General features: G+C 36.5%; 1 protein-coding gene across 7 annotated transcripts in view; it reads right to left on the bottom strand.

Moving 5' to 3' along the window:
• Positions 1–14,094, bottom strand: part of PIBF1 (progesterone immunomodulatory binding factor 1) — a 286,663-nt gene that overhangs the window by 208,639 nt on the left and 63,930 nt on the right. For all 7 annotated transcript variants that reach the window (XM_021065663.1, XM_021065658.1, XM_021065659.1 and 4 more), the window contains exon 9: positions 13,046–13,171. In XM_021065663.1, the coding sequence (XP_020921322.1) occupies positions 13,046–13,171 (126 nt within the window). The remainder of the gene's footprint in view (positions 1–13,045; positions 13,172–14,094) is intronic.

Below are 14,094 nucleotides of genomic sequence, written 5' to 3'. Positions count from 1 at the left end.
AAAGCCCAGAATTAAACCCACACACCTACAGTCAACTAACCTATGACAAAGGAGGCAAAAATATAAATGGAGAAAAGACAGCCTGTTCATTAAGTGGTGCTGGGAAAACTGGCCACATGTAAAAGAATGAAATTAGAACACTTCTTAACACCATACACAAAAATAAACTCCAAATGGATTAAAGACCTAGATATAAGACCAGACACTATAAAACTCTTAGAGGAAAACACAGGCCAAACACTCGCTGACATAAACGACAGCAACATCTTCTCAGATCCACCTCTTAGAGTAATGACAATAAAAACAAAAATAAGCAAATGGGACTTAAACTGAAAAGTTTCTGCACAGCAAAGGAAACCCTAAACAAAACAAAAAGACAACCCACAGAATGGAAGAAAATTTTGCAAATGAATCGACTGACAAGGGATTAATCTCCAAAATTTATAAACACCTCCTATAACTCAATACCAAAAAAACAAACAATTCCATTAAAAAATTGGCAAAAATCTAAACAGACAATTCACCAAAGACATACGGATGGCCAAAATACACATGAAAAGATATTCAACATCACTATTCATTAGAGAAATGCAAATCAAAACCACAATGAGGTACCACCTTACACCAGCCAGAATGGCCATCATCAAAAGTCTACAAACAATAAGTGCTGAAGAGGTTGTGGAGAAAAAGGAACCCTATTACACTGTTGGTGGGAATGTAAATTGGTGGAACCACTGTGGAAAACAGTATGGAGATTCCTCAGAAAATTAAAAATAGAAGTCCCACTTGATCCAGGAATCTCACTCCTGGGCATCTATCCAGAGAAAACCATGACTCAAAAAGACACATGTACTCCAATGTTCATGCAATACTATATGCAATAGCCAAGACATGGAAACAACCTAAATGTCCATCTACAATGAGTGGATCAATATACGCAATGGAATATTACTCAGCCATTAAAAGGAAAGAAATAATAGCATTTGCAGCAACATGGATGGACCTAGAAATTACCATGCCAAGTGAAGTCAGCCATACAATGAGACACCAACATCAAATGCTATCACTTACATACGGAATCTAAAAAAAGGGCACAATGAATTTCTTTCCAGAATAGATACTGCCTCACAGACTTTGAAAAACATAGTTTCCAAATGAGACAAGTTGGGAGGTAGGGGAATGCACTGAGGGTTTGGGATGGAAATGCTGTAAAATTTGTTTGTGATGATCATTGTATACCTATAAATGTAATAAAATTCATTAGGTAATAAAAAAAAATCAAAAAAAGACCGAGTTTCTTTTCTAAATAAATTACCTCCAAAATGAGAGTTTCAATAAGAAGTCTTTTGTCAGTTTTCATAGCCTCCCTCAACCAGGAAGATGGAAGTCTGCATTACACGGTAGAGTCAGGCATTTCTAACTTCACCAGTTAAAAAGGCTGAAATCATTGACAAATCACAAGTGATCACTATCTCAGTTCCACATTTGTAACATGCAGGTACTAATGCCTACAACCTCATAAGATGTCCCACTTAATTCTCTCTACAATGTATGTGATACATCTGTTTATGTATACTCAATAAATAGTAGCTATGGTTAGTATGTTATCTAAATATGAAAATCTTGGGGAGAGGTGAGATAGGGTATGGGATGAAAAGACATACTATTATGTATAAAATAAGTAAGCAACACAGACATATTGTACAGCACAGAGAATTATAGCCATTATTTTGTAATAACTTAAATGGACTATAATCTATAAATGTATTAAATCCCTATGCTGTGAAACTAATATAATATTATAAATCAATTATATTTCTTTTTTTTTAATTTTAATTTTTATTTTTTTACAGAATAAATACATACATTTACACACAATTACATTCACACAGATTATTATAACATGGATCTTAAGAAACAGATTAAGTGACTCCCACTGGAGAAGTGGAATGGAAAATATGCTGAGACAAATAGGAAATTTATTCTATACTTTATCCCAATTTTATGGCTTTCATCTTTACTACTTAGTTTTATCTATTACATTTCAATTTTTCTTTAAAATTAGCATTATATTAAATTGTTATATTATGCAACTAAAATTTATAAAGAAGAAAGCCTTATATACCATTAAATATTTTATATAGCATAGTAAAAAGAATAACAACTGGTAAGCATAACAAAAATAATACACCCTCTGAAAATAAGTAAAATATAAAATGCATAAATTGGTTAAAAAACAGTGTAACTATATAAATATATCCTTACAATTTGTTCCATCTCATTGATTCTTCAATAAAGGCATTACACCATTCTAGGTGATGTGATAAACAAGACATTATAGACTTTACATTGTACCATGGAGAGAAATGGTTATTAATAATACAGTTATAGGACTGTATTTAATAATCCACCATGAAGGGGGTCATTTGACATCATTCTTGGAATGCTGAAGTCTTCTTAGATCTGATTCTGATTTCCTCTCCATCAAAGAACTTATGATAATTATAATTAAATAATGCCACTGTACAATTAAATAAATCAATTATATTTCAATAAAAATTTTCTTAATATGAAAATCTACATTTAAAATATGAAGATATTCATTTAGAGGATGAGAAATAATTAGAGCAATGCTTCCTAATATTTTTTATTGTATAAATAGAAAATGATAATATTTGTAAAAGTACCCTGGGGAGAACAAGGAAAACTGCTAGAGAAGCTTCAGCAGCTTAGGCTCCTTCTTGCCTCAGGATTTTGAAGGCTGATGGGAGTTATATCCGGGGCACAGTAGAGAAAGATTTCTAGTTATAAACTATATGCTTTTACTGTTAAAAAAAATTGAGAAAGATAAATAAATGGAAAGATGCTTTGTGCTCCCAGACTGAAAGAATTAACATTGTTAAAATGTCCTTATTACAGATTCAATGCAGTCCTTATCAAAATCCCAAGGATATTTTTCACAGAAATAGAATAAAAATTTCTAAAATTTATAAAGAACAACAAAAGGCTCCAAATAGCCAAAGCAATCCTAAGAAAAAGGAACAAAGCTGCAGACATATACTCCCTGCTTTCAAACTATCTTACAAAGCCACAGTGATCAAAACAGCATGATACTAGCAGCAAAAAGATACTTGTATTAATGGAACAGAAGAGAGAGCCCAGAAATAAACCCACACATACGGAAAATTAATTTACGACAGAGGAGCAAGAACATACAGTGGAAAAAGAATAGTATCTTTAACAAATGGTGTTGGGAAAACTGAACAGCCACAGGCAAAAAAAAAAAAAAAAAAGGAAACTAGACCTCAATCTCACACCATACACAAAATTTACTCAAAATGGACTGAAGACATGAATATAAGACCTGAAACCATAAAGCTCTTAGAGGAAAACATAGGCACTATGCTCTTTGACGACAGTCTTAGCAATATTTTTTCAGCTATGTCTTCTCAGGCAAGTGAAACAAAGGCAAAAGTAAACAAATGGATCGTATCAAACTAAAAAGGTTCTGCACAGCCAAGGAAACCATCTATAACACAACAATGACCCTACTGAATGAGAAAAGATGTTTTTTAAATGATACATACAATAAGAGGTTAATGTACAAAATATACAAGGAACTCAAACAACTCAACAACAAAAAACCTGATTAAAGAAATGGGCAGAGGAGCCTAAGAGAGGTTTTTCTAAATAAGACATACAGATGACCAACAGGCACATGAAAAGATATTCAAAATCATCAATTATTAGGAAAATATAAATCAAAACCACAAGGAACTATCACCTTATGCCTGACAGAATGGTAACTATCAAAAAGGCAAGAAATAACAAGTGTTGAAGAGGATGTGGAAAAGAGAGAATCCTCATATAAAAATTGGTACAGCCACTAAGGAAGAGAGTATGGAGATTCCCCCCAAAATTAAGAACTACCATACGACCAGCTATCCTACTTTTGTGTATATATACTTGTGTGCATATACTCCAAAAATAGGAAAAGACTAATCTGAAAAGGTTAATCTAAATGTGCGCCCTCCATGTTCATTGTGGAATTATTCACAATACCCAGGAAATGGCAACAATCTAAGTCCATCAACAGATAAACAGATAAAGAGTGTATGGTAGGAGTTCCCGTCGTGGCGCAGTGGTTAACGAATCCGACTAGGTACCATGAGTTGTGGGTTCGGTCCCTGCCCTTGCTTGGTGGGTTAAGGATCTGGCGTTGCCGTGAGCTGTGGTGTGGGTTGCAGACGTGGCTCGGATCCCGCGTTGCTGTGGCTCTGGCGTAGGCCAGTGGATGCAGCTCCGATTCAACCCCTAGCCTGGGAACCTCCATATGCCATGGGAGCGGCCCAAAGAAATAGCAAAAAGACCAAAAAAAAAAAAAAAAAAAGTATGGTACACACACACACACACACACACACACACACACACACACACTGGAATACTACTCAGCAATAAAAAAGATGAAATCTAGGCATTCTCTTGTGGTATAGTGGCTTGAGGATGGAGCACTGTCACTGCTGTGGCTCTGGCTGCTATTGTGGTATGCTACAAATCAATGTTACTTTAATTGAAAAATAAAATAATGATAAAATAAAAATGTTCTTAATGAACAATAAAGAAACAATGTGATCTTAGACAAGTACTTTGGTGCTTGGTCAGAGCTGCTATATCCATAAAACATCAGGAATTAACTTATTTTTCTTTTTCCAACTTTTCTGCAACCTTGGGTTAATGGCCATGCTTAACCATCCATCTCTCCAATAAAGTAGAAGAGCTGGAGTCATTCTTATCCGCTTCCTGTCAATCACTAGGTCTTTTCACTTCCACTACCTAAATATTCTTTAAATTTGGCTTATTCTTGCTTTCCATTTCTCATCTTCACTTAAACTCCCCTAACCAATCTTTCTTTCTCTATGTCCTTTTCAACCGTAATTCACCTCACACTGCAACCACAGTTACAAAAGTCACTCCTTTATTATAAAGTTTCCAAAAATTCTCTGACAACAGGATTTAAGAAAATCTGACCCTACCCTTACTAACTTCCCTTACCACCCTATGAACTGTAGGTACCATGCAGGAAAATCTAAGTTTTTCTATAACCTGAACTCACCTTGCTTCATATCTGGAACACTCTATACACCATGAAATTCTTAAATATTATTATTATTTTTTTTTTTGCTTTTTAGGGCCACACCCATGGCGTATGGAAGTTCCCAGGCTAGGGGTCGAATCACAGCTATAGCTGCTGGCCTACACCACAGCCACAGCAATACAGGATCCAAGCCGTGTCTGCAACCTACAACACAGCTCACAGTAACACTAGATCCCCAACCCACTGAGAGGCCAGAGATTGAATCCAAATCCTCATGGATCCTAGTTGTGTTTGTTAACCTCTGAGCCGCAAAGAGAACTCCTTAAATATTAATTAAGCAGTGAACATATGTGATAATCCCTACAGGGATAAAGAACATAGTTGACAATTAAAGATAGCTAACAATGTGGAGCTCCCGTTATGGCTCAGTGGGTTAGAAATCTGACTAGTATCCATGAGGATGTGCGTTTGATCTCTGGCCTTGCTCAGTGGGTTAAGGAACCAGCACTGCTGCAAGCTGCCATATAGGTCGCAGATGCATGCGGTGTAGGCTGCAGATGTGGCTCGGATCTCATGTTGCTGCAGCTGTGGAGCAGGCTGGCAGCTGCAGCTTCAATGTGAACCCTAGCCTGGGAATTTCCATATGCCGCAGGTGTGGCCCTAAAAATAAATACACATATATACATATATATATAATCTAACAATGAAATTTCATTTACAATTATTTTTAAAGCCATATATCAGAATAGTCTAATTGAAAGGACAAGATAGAATATTCTTAAGTTTTTTCATAAAAGAGCTTTAAAAATTAGATAGCTATCTGGTAAGATATAAATGAAAGAATCTTGTTTAAGCACTAATGAGGACATATACCTCTTATATCATGAATGGATATATCATGAACCTCTGTACACTAGTTCCAATTCGCCCACTGTAATGCATTACATACACTCAAGTAACTTTAGTAAATAAACTTAGATTCAAGAGTCAGAGGTGTTTAATATCACTCTGAGATTCTATGCAAACTTTATGTCAGTAATGTTTCTTCTTGAGTATGAAGATAAATTGTGGTCAAGATAGTTTTTATAGACATGGTGGGAAAATAAAATCACTAAAGTAATACTGTTACAATTAAAAGCATGTATGTTTTAAAAATCTTATTGGGGTATAGTTGATTTACAACACTGTATTATTTTCTAAAAGTATATTTTTTAATCTCCTTTTCCATACTGCTATCCCTCTTTCAATAACTGTAGAGCAATCTCAATTTCCATATTCTATGCAGTATCAAGAGTATAATAAATATAACAAACTCATACTTACCTTTTTTTTTTTTTTTTTTTTTTTACAGTTACTACTGTGAGAATAGCTCTTTCTGTTTTCTGAGACTATTTATAATAATGAGTCTTATCTCACGTAAAGTTTTACTTTCTGGAAAAACTTTAAAAAGCAGCTGAGGAATTCCTGTTGTGGCTCAGCGGAAACGAATTATCACTAATATCCATGAGGACTTGGGCTCTATGTCTGGCCTTGCTCAGTGGGTTAAGGATCCAGGGTTGCCTTGAGCTGTGGCATGGGTCACAGACATGGCTCAGATCCCACGTTGCTGTGGCTGCAGAGGCCAGCAGCTACAGCTCCCATTCAACCCCTAGCCTGGGAACCTCCATAAGTCGCAGTTAAAAAAAGCAGCTGAATTTATCTCCCCTTCATTATTTCACAGTATTACTAAAGAACAAATAAGTTAGCCACAGCTAATGGCAACACCACAGCTCATGGCAACACCAGATACTTAAACCCACTGAGCAAGGCCAGGGATCAAACCTACGTCCTCATGGATATTAGTCAGATTCGTTTCCACTGAGCCACAATGGGAACTCTCCCACTGACTTTTATATAATGCTTATTTTACTTATATTGTCAACACAAGGAATAAAAGAATTTTTAAAAGTATTTCACATAGGCAAAAAGTATCTAAATAACTATTATTTATATACAGCTTTACAATTTGTGATGTAATTTTTTTTCTTTTTTTCTTTTTAGGGCTGCACCTGTGGTGTATGGAACGTCCCAGGCTACAAGTCAAGTAGGAGCTCCAGCTGTCAGTCTACACCACAGCCACAGGAACAGCAATGAAGTATCTAAGCCATGCCTGCGACCTACACCACAGCTTACAGCAATGCTGGATCCTTAACCCACTGAGAGAGGCCAGGGATCAAACTTGAGTCCTCATGGATACTAGTCATGTTTGTTACAGCTGAGCCACAACAGGAACTCCTATGATGTCCTTTTTTACATGTATTATCTTACTTAGACCTTCCAGATTACCCTGTTAAATAGTTATCAGTTCATTCCACAAAAGGGAAAATTAACTTCAGCGATATTAAGTGACATATTCACTCTCTACTAATAAGCAATAGAGCCAGAATTTAAGTTTAGACTTTTGTTTCAAATCTTTCATAACATACTCTCTGTTCAAGGAATAATGCTTCTAAAAGTGCAAGAGAGTTCATATATTTCAGTCATATGATACCTACTAAGCAAAAAGTTATTTAAATAATAAATTTCACTGCCAAAGTGAGTTTCACTCATTATTTCCCAAAACTCCAAAGCAGTGTTTTAAAGAAACTATAAAGTAGAGAAAAAGCCAAAAAACCTAACTCACAAACTGAGCCGGAGCATACATACATATCATAACCTGTAAGTCGCAGACAAAGCTTAGCTCCTGAGTTGTTGTGGCTGTGGTGTAGGCCAGCAGGGGCAGCTCCAATTCAACCTCCAGCCTGGGAACTTCCATATGCTGTGGGTGTAACCCTAAAAAGCAAAAAAAAAAAAAAAAAAAAAAAAGAAGAAGAATTACTTTATTAAATCTCAATCCTTGAGTACATTATTTTTTTTTCTATTCCATTACAGTCTACTATAGAATATTGAATATAATTCCCTGTGCTATACAGTAGATCCTTGTTCTTTATTTATTTTATATACAGTAGTGTGTACATGCTAATCCCAAACTTCTAATTTACCCCTCCCCACCACCTTTCCCCTTTGGTACTTATAGGTTTGTTTTCTATGTCTGTGAGTCTGTTTCTGTTTTGTAAATAAGTTTATTTTATTTTATTTTTTTAGATTTCACATACAAGTGATACAGCATGCTATTTGTCTTTCTCTGCCCAAATTACTTCACTTAACCTAGAATAAATAACCTCTAGGTTCATCCATGTTGCTATGGTATTCTCTTACTCTTTTTTTTTTTTTTTTTTTGGCTTTTTAGGGCTGCACCCACGGCATATGGAAATTCCTAGGCTAGGGATCAGAGCTCTGATGGAACTGGAGCTGGAGCTGGAGCTGCCAGCCTAGCCACAGCCACAGCAACGCAGAATCCAAACTACATCTGAGACCTACACCACAGCTCACAGCAATGCCACATATGAAACCCAATAAGTGACGCCAGGGATTGAACCTGCGTCCTTGTGGATACTAGTTGGTTTCAAAACCACTGAACTACAACAGAACTCATTATTTTATTCTTTTTACAGCTGAGTAGTATTCCATTGTGGGTATGGTGTATGTATATATGTATACACACACACTCACACACACACACCACATACTCTTTATCCATTTCTCTGCAGATGAACATTTAGGTTGCTTCCATGTCTTGGCTATTGTGGATAGTGCTGCACTGAACGCTGGGGTGTATGTATCTTTTCACGTTAAGAGTTTTCTCCAGATGATATATATGTCCAGTCGTGGGACTGCTGGATCATATGGCAAATCTATTTTTAGTTTTTTAAGGAGTCTCCATACTGTTTTTCATAGTGGCTGCACCAACTTACAGTCTATGAAGGTTCCTTTTTCTTCACACACTCTCTCTAGCACTTGTTATTTGTAGACTTTTTTTTTTTTTTTTTTTTTTGCCAAACTCATGGCAGGCAGAAGTTCCCGGGGCAGGGTATTGAGCCACAGCAGTGACAACGCTGAATCCTTAACAACTAGGCTACCAAGGAACTCCCATTTGTAGACTTTTTAATGATGGCCATTCAGACCGGTGTGAGGTAATACCTCATTGTAGTTTTACTTTGCATTTCCTTAATAATTAGCAATGGTGAGCATCTTTTCAAGTGCCTATTGGCCATCTGTATGTCTTCTTGGGAGAAATGCCTATTTAGGTCTTACGCCTATTTTTTGATTGGGCAGTTTGTTTTTTGTGATCGAGCTGTATGACCTGCTTGTATGTTTTGGAGATTAAGTCGTTGTTGGTTGCATCATTTGCAGATGTTTTCTCCCATTCCACAGGCTGTTTCTTTGTTTTGTTCACGGTTTCCTTTGTTGCAAAAGCCTATACTTTTGATTAGGTCCCATTTGTTTACTTTTGCTTTTATTTCTATTGCCTTGGGAGACTAACCTAAGAAAACAGTGCTATGATTTACATCAGAGAATGTTTTGCCTTTGTTCTCTTCTAGGAGTTTCGTGGTGTCATGTCTTATACTTGCCTTTAAAAAGGCACTCTCTTAATATCCTCCAATGTATAGAAAGCAAACCAAAGACAAAACATATATCTATAATCTTATCATTTAACTTTCTCTTAAAAATGTTATTGGCCAAGAAGCAAGGACACTAAGTACCAATATGCAAGTTTATCCATTTGAATTCATATTGTAACAGTGCAGCTTATATAATAAAAGTAATGACACAATTATACATCTAAGTTCAAAGCAAGTGATTAATTTGCTCAGACACAAAAATTTCCAAATGTGTAAACTTGTGTTTTATGCATTTCATGTTTCATAACAAGGAATACTAAAATCTTCTCCTTAGTTATTTTAAGTTGTAAGAGGAGTTCCCTTTCAAAAGAAATAATCTACAATTTATTTTTACCTTGTGAAAGACCAGTGAGACATAAAGTCTAACTACAGTTAAATCCTGTCAGAATGAGGAAACTGGGACACAAAAAGATTCAGCCACATGAAATACAGGGTTGGATTATTGTGAGGTTAGTAAAACAATAAAGGTAAGCCTATACTACCTGGCTAGGAGTCCTGTGCAATTGAAATCTCTGAGCCTGGGCTGCACTTTGGCACCACCTGGTGGCAACTGTCCACTCTAGCTTCACCATCTACAAGGTCAGTCTGGTCCTGCAGCTGGCTGAGGTTTCCAGGGCAGTGGCCCCAATACTAGGAATCCCCTGATATGGTGGTATACATTTTTCTTTTCCATTTTTTCAAGTTTTACTGAAGTATAGTTGATTTAGGTGAAATACATTTTGATGTGGCTCCGGAGTTAGAACAGCACAGAGGAAAAGTAAACCTGCTTTCGGCTTTTCTGCTTCCAGAAATGGTTCTATAGTCTGTTTCCCAATCTACCTCTACCAGCCATCTTAAAGGACAGGCACTCATTTATATCAACTTATGTTACTATGGGAGGCATTTTAAAGAGTTTTCTTAAAAAAAAAAAAAAAAAAGCAACAAAAACTAAAAAATCTGCACATTCTCAAAATGATTACATACCAAAATCTATACGGCTATGTGGATTGTTTAGAAGTAATCATGCATATTATCAAAAAAACAATCCCATAAATCTTAAGGTTAAGTCAGCCAAAAAAAAAGGGTTTATTATAAAATCCATAACGGAATTGAGCCACAGGACTACAGGTACTTAATTGTAAAACAGAAGAGTAGTATCACCTATGCTACAGGTCTAGCTCACATCCAGGTCTTTCTCCTGAGATTCAGACCTTAAAGAGTCAACTTTTCTGCTGCATGTCACAGAAACTAAGCTAAATTTACCATGTTGCCAATTAAAGCCATGTCTTTTTCTATAATGTTTTTAAAAAACTGCATCATCATCCACGAAGCTGCCCAATCAAGAAACCTGGTGACATCCTTAACTACTTCTCACTCCACAGTCCAATCTACTCACTGTAGCCTGTTAGTTCTACCTCTTGAGTAAGCTTCCAATCTGGCCCACTTCTCTCCATCTCTTTGCTACTAATCCAGTTCCTTTATCACTTCTCATCTTTCCTTCCTTCCTTTCTATTTTTTTTTTTTTTTTTTTTTGCTTTTTAGGGCCGCACCCATGGCACATGGAAATTCCCAGGCTAGGGATTAAATCTGAGCTGGTGGCCCACACCACAGCCACAGCAATGTGGGATCTGAGCTGGTCTGTGACCTACATCACAGCTCACCGCAATGCCAGATCCTTAACCGACTGAGCAAGGACAGGGATCAAACCCATGTCCTCATGGATACCAGTCAGATTCATTACCACTAAGTCACAACAGGAACGCCACCACTTCTCATCTTGATCATGGAAACAACCTCTAAGAGTGGCTTCTTTTTCTACAGCCTTATACTCTGCCAGTGTATCCTCCACGTTGCAGAATGATCTTTTCATATAAAATCAGATCATATCAAGCATAGTCCTAAAATCTTTCAATTGTTCATGGTCCTAGACAATGGGTCAAATGCATGATTTGGGCCTGTTTTTCCTTCTGTTGCATTTCTTAAAACTCCCTGCTTCTTGGTCCATGGTCTAACCATACTAAATCATTTTCAGTTTGCTCAAAAAATTTTATTTTGTCTGGTCTCCAGGGTATGCATTAATTCCCCTAATTCGCCCCCCCTCCATCACTGATAGTCATCATGCAAGTGTTAGCATGTGTATGTATTTCTCCCCCCATGTACTCTTCGCCAGTTCCTCCCAGGGCTTCATTAGATACACCTAAGGCTATGTGGTCTCATCCTGTGCATCCTGCCATCTTCTTCATCACCACGCACTATGATCAATATTCCTCTATTTGTCTTTATGTGCTATTAGACTACCACCTTTGTGAAGGCCAAGGTCACCACTTTATCTTTGGCATCTGACATGTATCTAGGACATGGTGGGCCTCAATAAATATTTACTAAGTAAGTGAATTTATTGCTCTGAGAGCTCAGATATAAACTTCTCTAATATCAACCTTAGTCTGATTTAAAGTCTTGATTGTCGGCAAAGATCAAAATATCATATACTCAAATCAGTGCTGATAAACAAGCATAATAATTAAATCAATTTCAAAATCACTTTCCCTCTAAAATATAAACTATGAAAAATCATATGAACCATAATCCTGGTATATAAAGATAACTGCTGTTGAAATAAGTCCCATTCATTTTCCCCTTATTACTGGAAATCACTAAGGAAACCTAATAAACATTGACCTAAAAGTAACTGCATGAATGAAAATGATCCTTCTTAAAGATTATCTGGTCTTTTAGGGCCAACAGCTAAATGAGACATAAACAGTATTTCATATTATTATTTTTTTTAAATTTTTTAATTTTTTGCCCTTTTAGGGCCACACCTGTGGCATGTGGAGGTTCCCCAGCTAGGGGTCTTGTCGGAGCTATGGCCGCTGGCCTATGCCACAGCCACAGCAACGCAGGATTGCAGCAGCATCTGTGACCTGCATCATAGCTCATGGCAACGCCGGATTCTTAACCCACTGAGCAAGGCCGGGTCTCGAACCTGCGTCCTCATGGATGCTAGTCAGATTCATTTCTGCTGAGCCATGACGGGAATGCCTTATTATTGTAGTTTTTAAAAATTTCCTGGAGAAATCACTAGCATGTTACAGGAAGAACCACTGTTATCTGTTAGTACTTTCTAATTTCCTTTTCATCTCTGTCCTTAATCTGAACTAAGGTAGAGGTAAAAGGACAAGTTAACGGGGTAATGAAAAGATAATGGGAATACCAGAGTAAAGAGGCCTAACATCTGATAAACCCAGTTCTGAACTCGTTAGCAAGGGATTTTAGAACTTCAATGTTCTATTTGATTTAGATTTATGACAAATTTCTTTAATTCATTAAAAAAGACATTATGTCATGGACTAAAGTTTAATTTCGATAAAACTAAAACCTTCAAAGAGTAATAAAATATCATATAAATTTCCTACTTTTCTTCTTTTACCTGTTTTCTCGTTCATACATTTCCCTAGAGGCACTTCGAAGTTGATCAATTTCTTGATTAGTTTTCAATCTGATTTGCTCCAGTTCGTCACGTAGTTTATTTTCATATTCTGTTTTATAATGGTCTCTGCAAGGAGTCAAAAGGAATACACATGATTTTTTTTTTTTTTGCAAAAGAAATAGGTTTTTGCCCTTTATGTATGCTTTTATCTTTTGTCAAAATGATCTATAAGCAAGGTTACTTGAAAAACATAGTATTAGATGTAAAATCTTATAATTCCTAAAAATATTGTTCCAAACTAGTTCCATCTAGGATTTCTTTTTATACATATTGCCCTAAAGCCTTCCTTACTACATAAAATGTTAGTTCATGTTGTATAATTACTCATCTTTAAAAATATTTTACTAATTTTTTTTTTTTCTTTTTCTTTTTCTGGCCGCCTCAGTGGCACATGGAAGTTTCTGGGCCAGGGATCAAATATGAGCTGGAACCTCGACCGCAGCCACAGCAACGCTCCATCCTTAACCCACTGCTCCAGGCTGGGGATCAAACCAGTGCCTGCCTCCACTGCATCACAGTGGAAACTCCTTGCCAATAGTTTTTAATGCACATGATTGGAGACTTGAGAACTAACGTGTTACAGAATGTCCTTCATTTAGAAATAATAATCTTGTGTGGTGCATATTGGGAGACAAATAATCTTTAAAAAAAAAACGGCCCCGACGGACTCTTTACACAGTCTTTCCCTCTAAGTACAACAGTCACTGTGATCTCTTAGCAAAGTCAAAAGCTACACAGGATATCGGCAGAAACACAAACAAACAATAAATACCAAAAGCTGGGGAAAAAGTTATGAATGTGTAAAGTCTTAAAACATAAAATTTAGAATTTGTTTTTAGTTTTTGAAATGCTGATTAAAAAAAAGTAATTCTAGGAGTTCCCGTTGTGGCGCAGTGGTTAACAAATCCGACTAGGAACCATGAGGTTGTGGGTTCAATCCCTGCCCTTGCTTGGTGGGTTAAGGATCCGGCATTGCTGTGAGCTGTGGT

The sequence above is a fragment of the Sus scrofa genome, chromosome 11 (assembly GCF_000003025.6).
Source record: "Sus scrofa isolate TJ Tabasco breed Duroc chromosome 11, Sscrofa11.1, whole genome shotgun sequence".
NCBI classification, from domain to species: domain Eukaryota; kingdom Metazoa; phylum Chordata; class Mammalia; order Artiodactyla; family Suidae; genus Sus; species Sus scrofa.
This window is presented reverse-complemented; position numbering and strand designations above follow the sequence as displayed.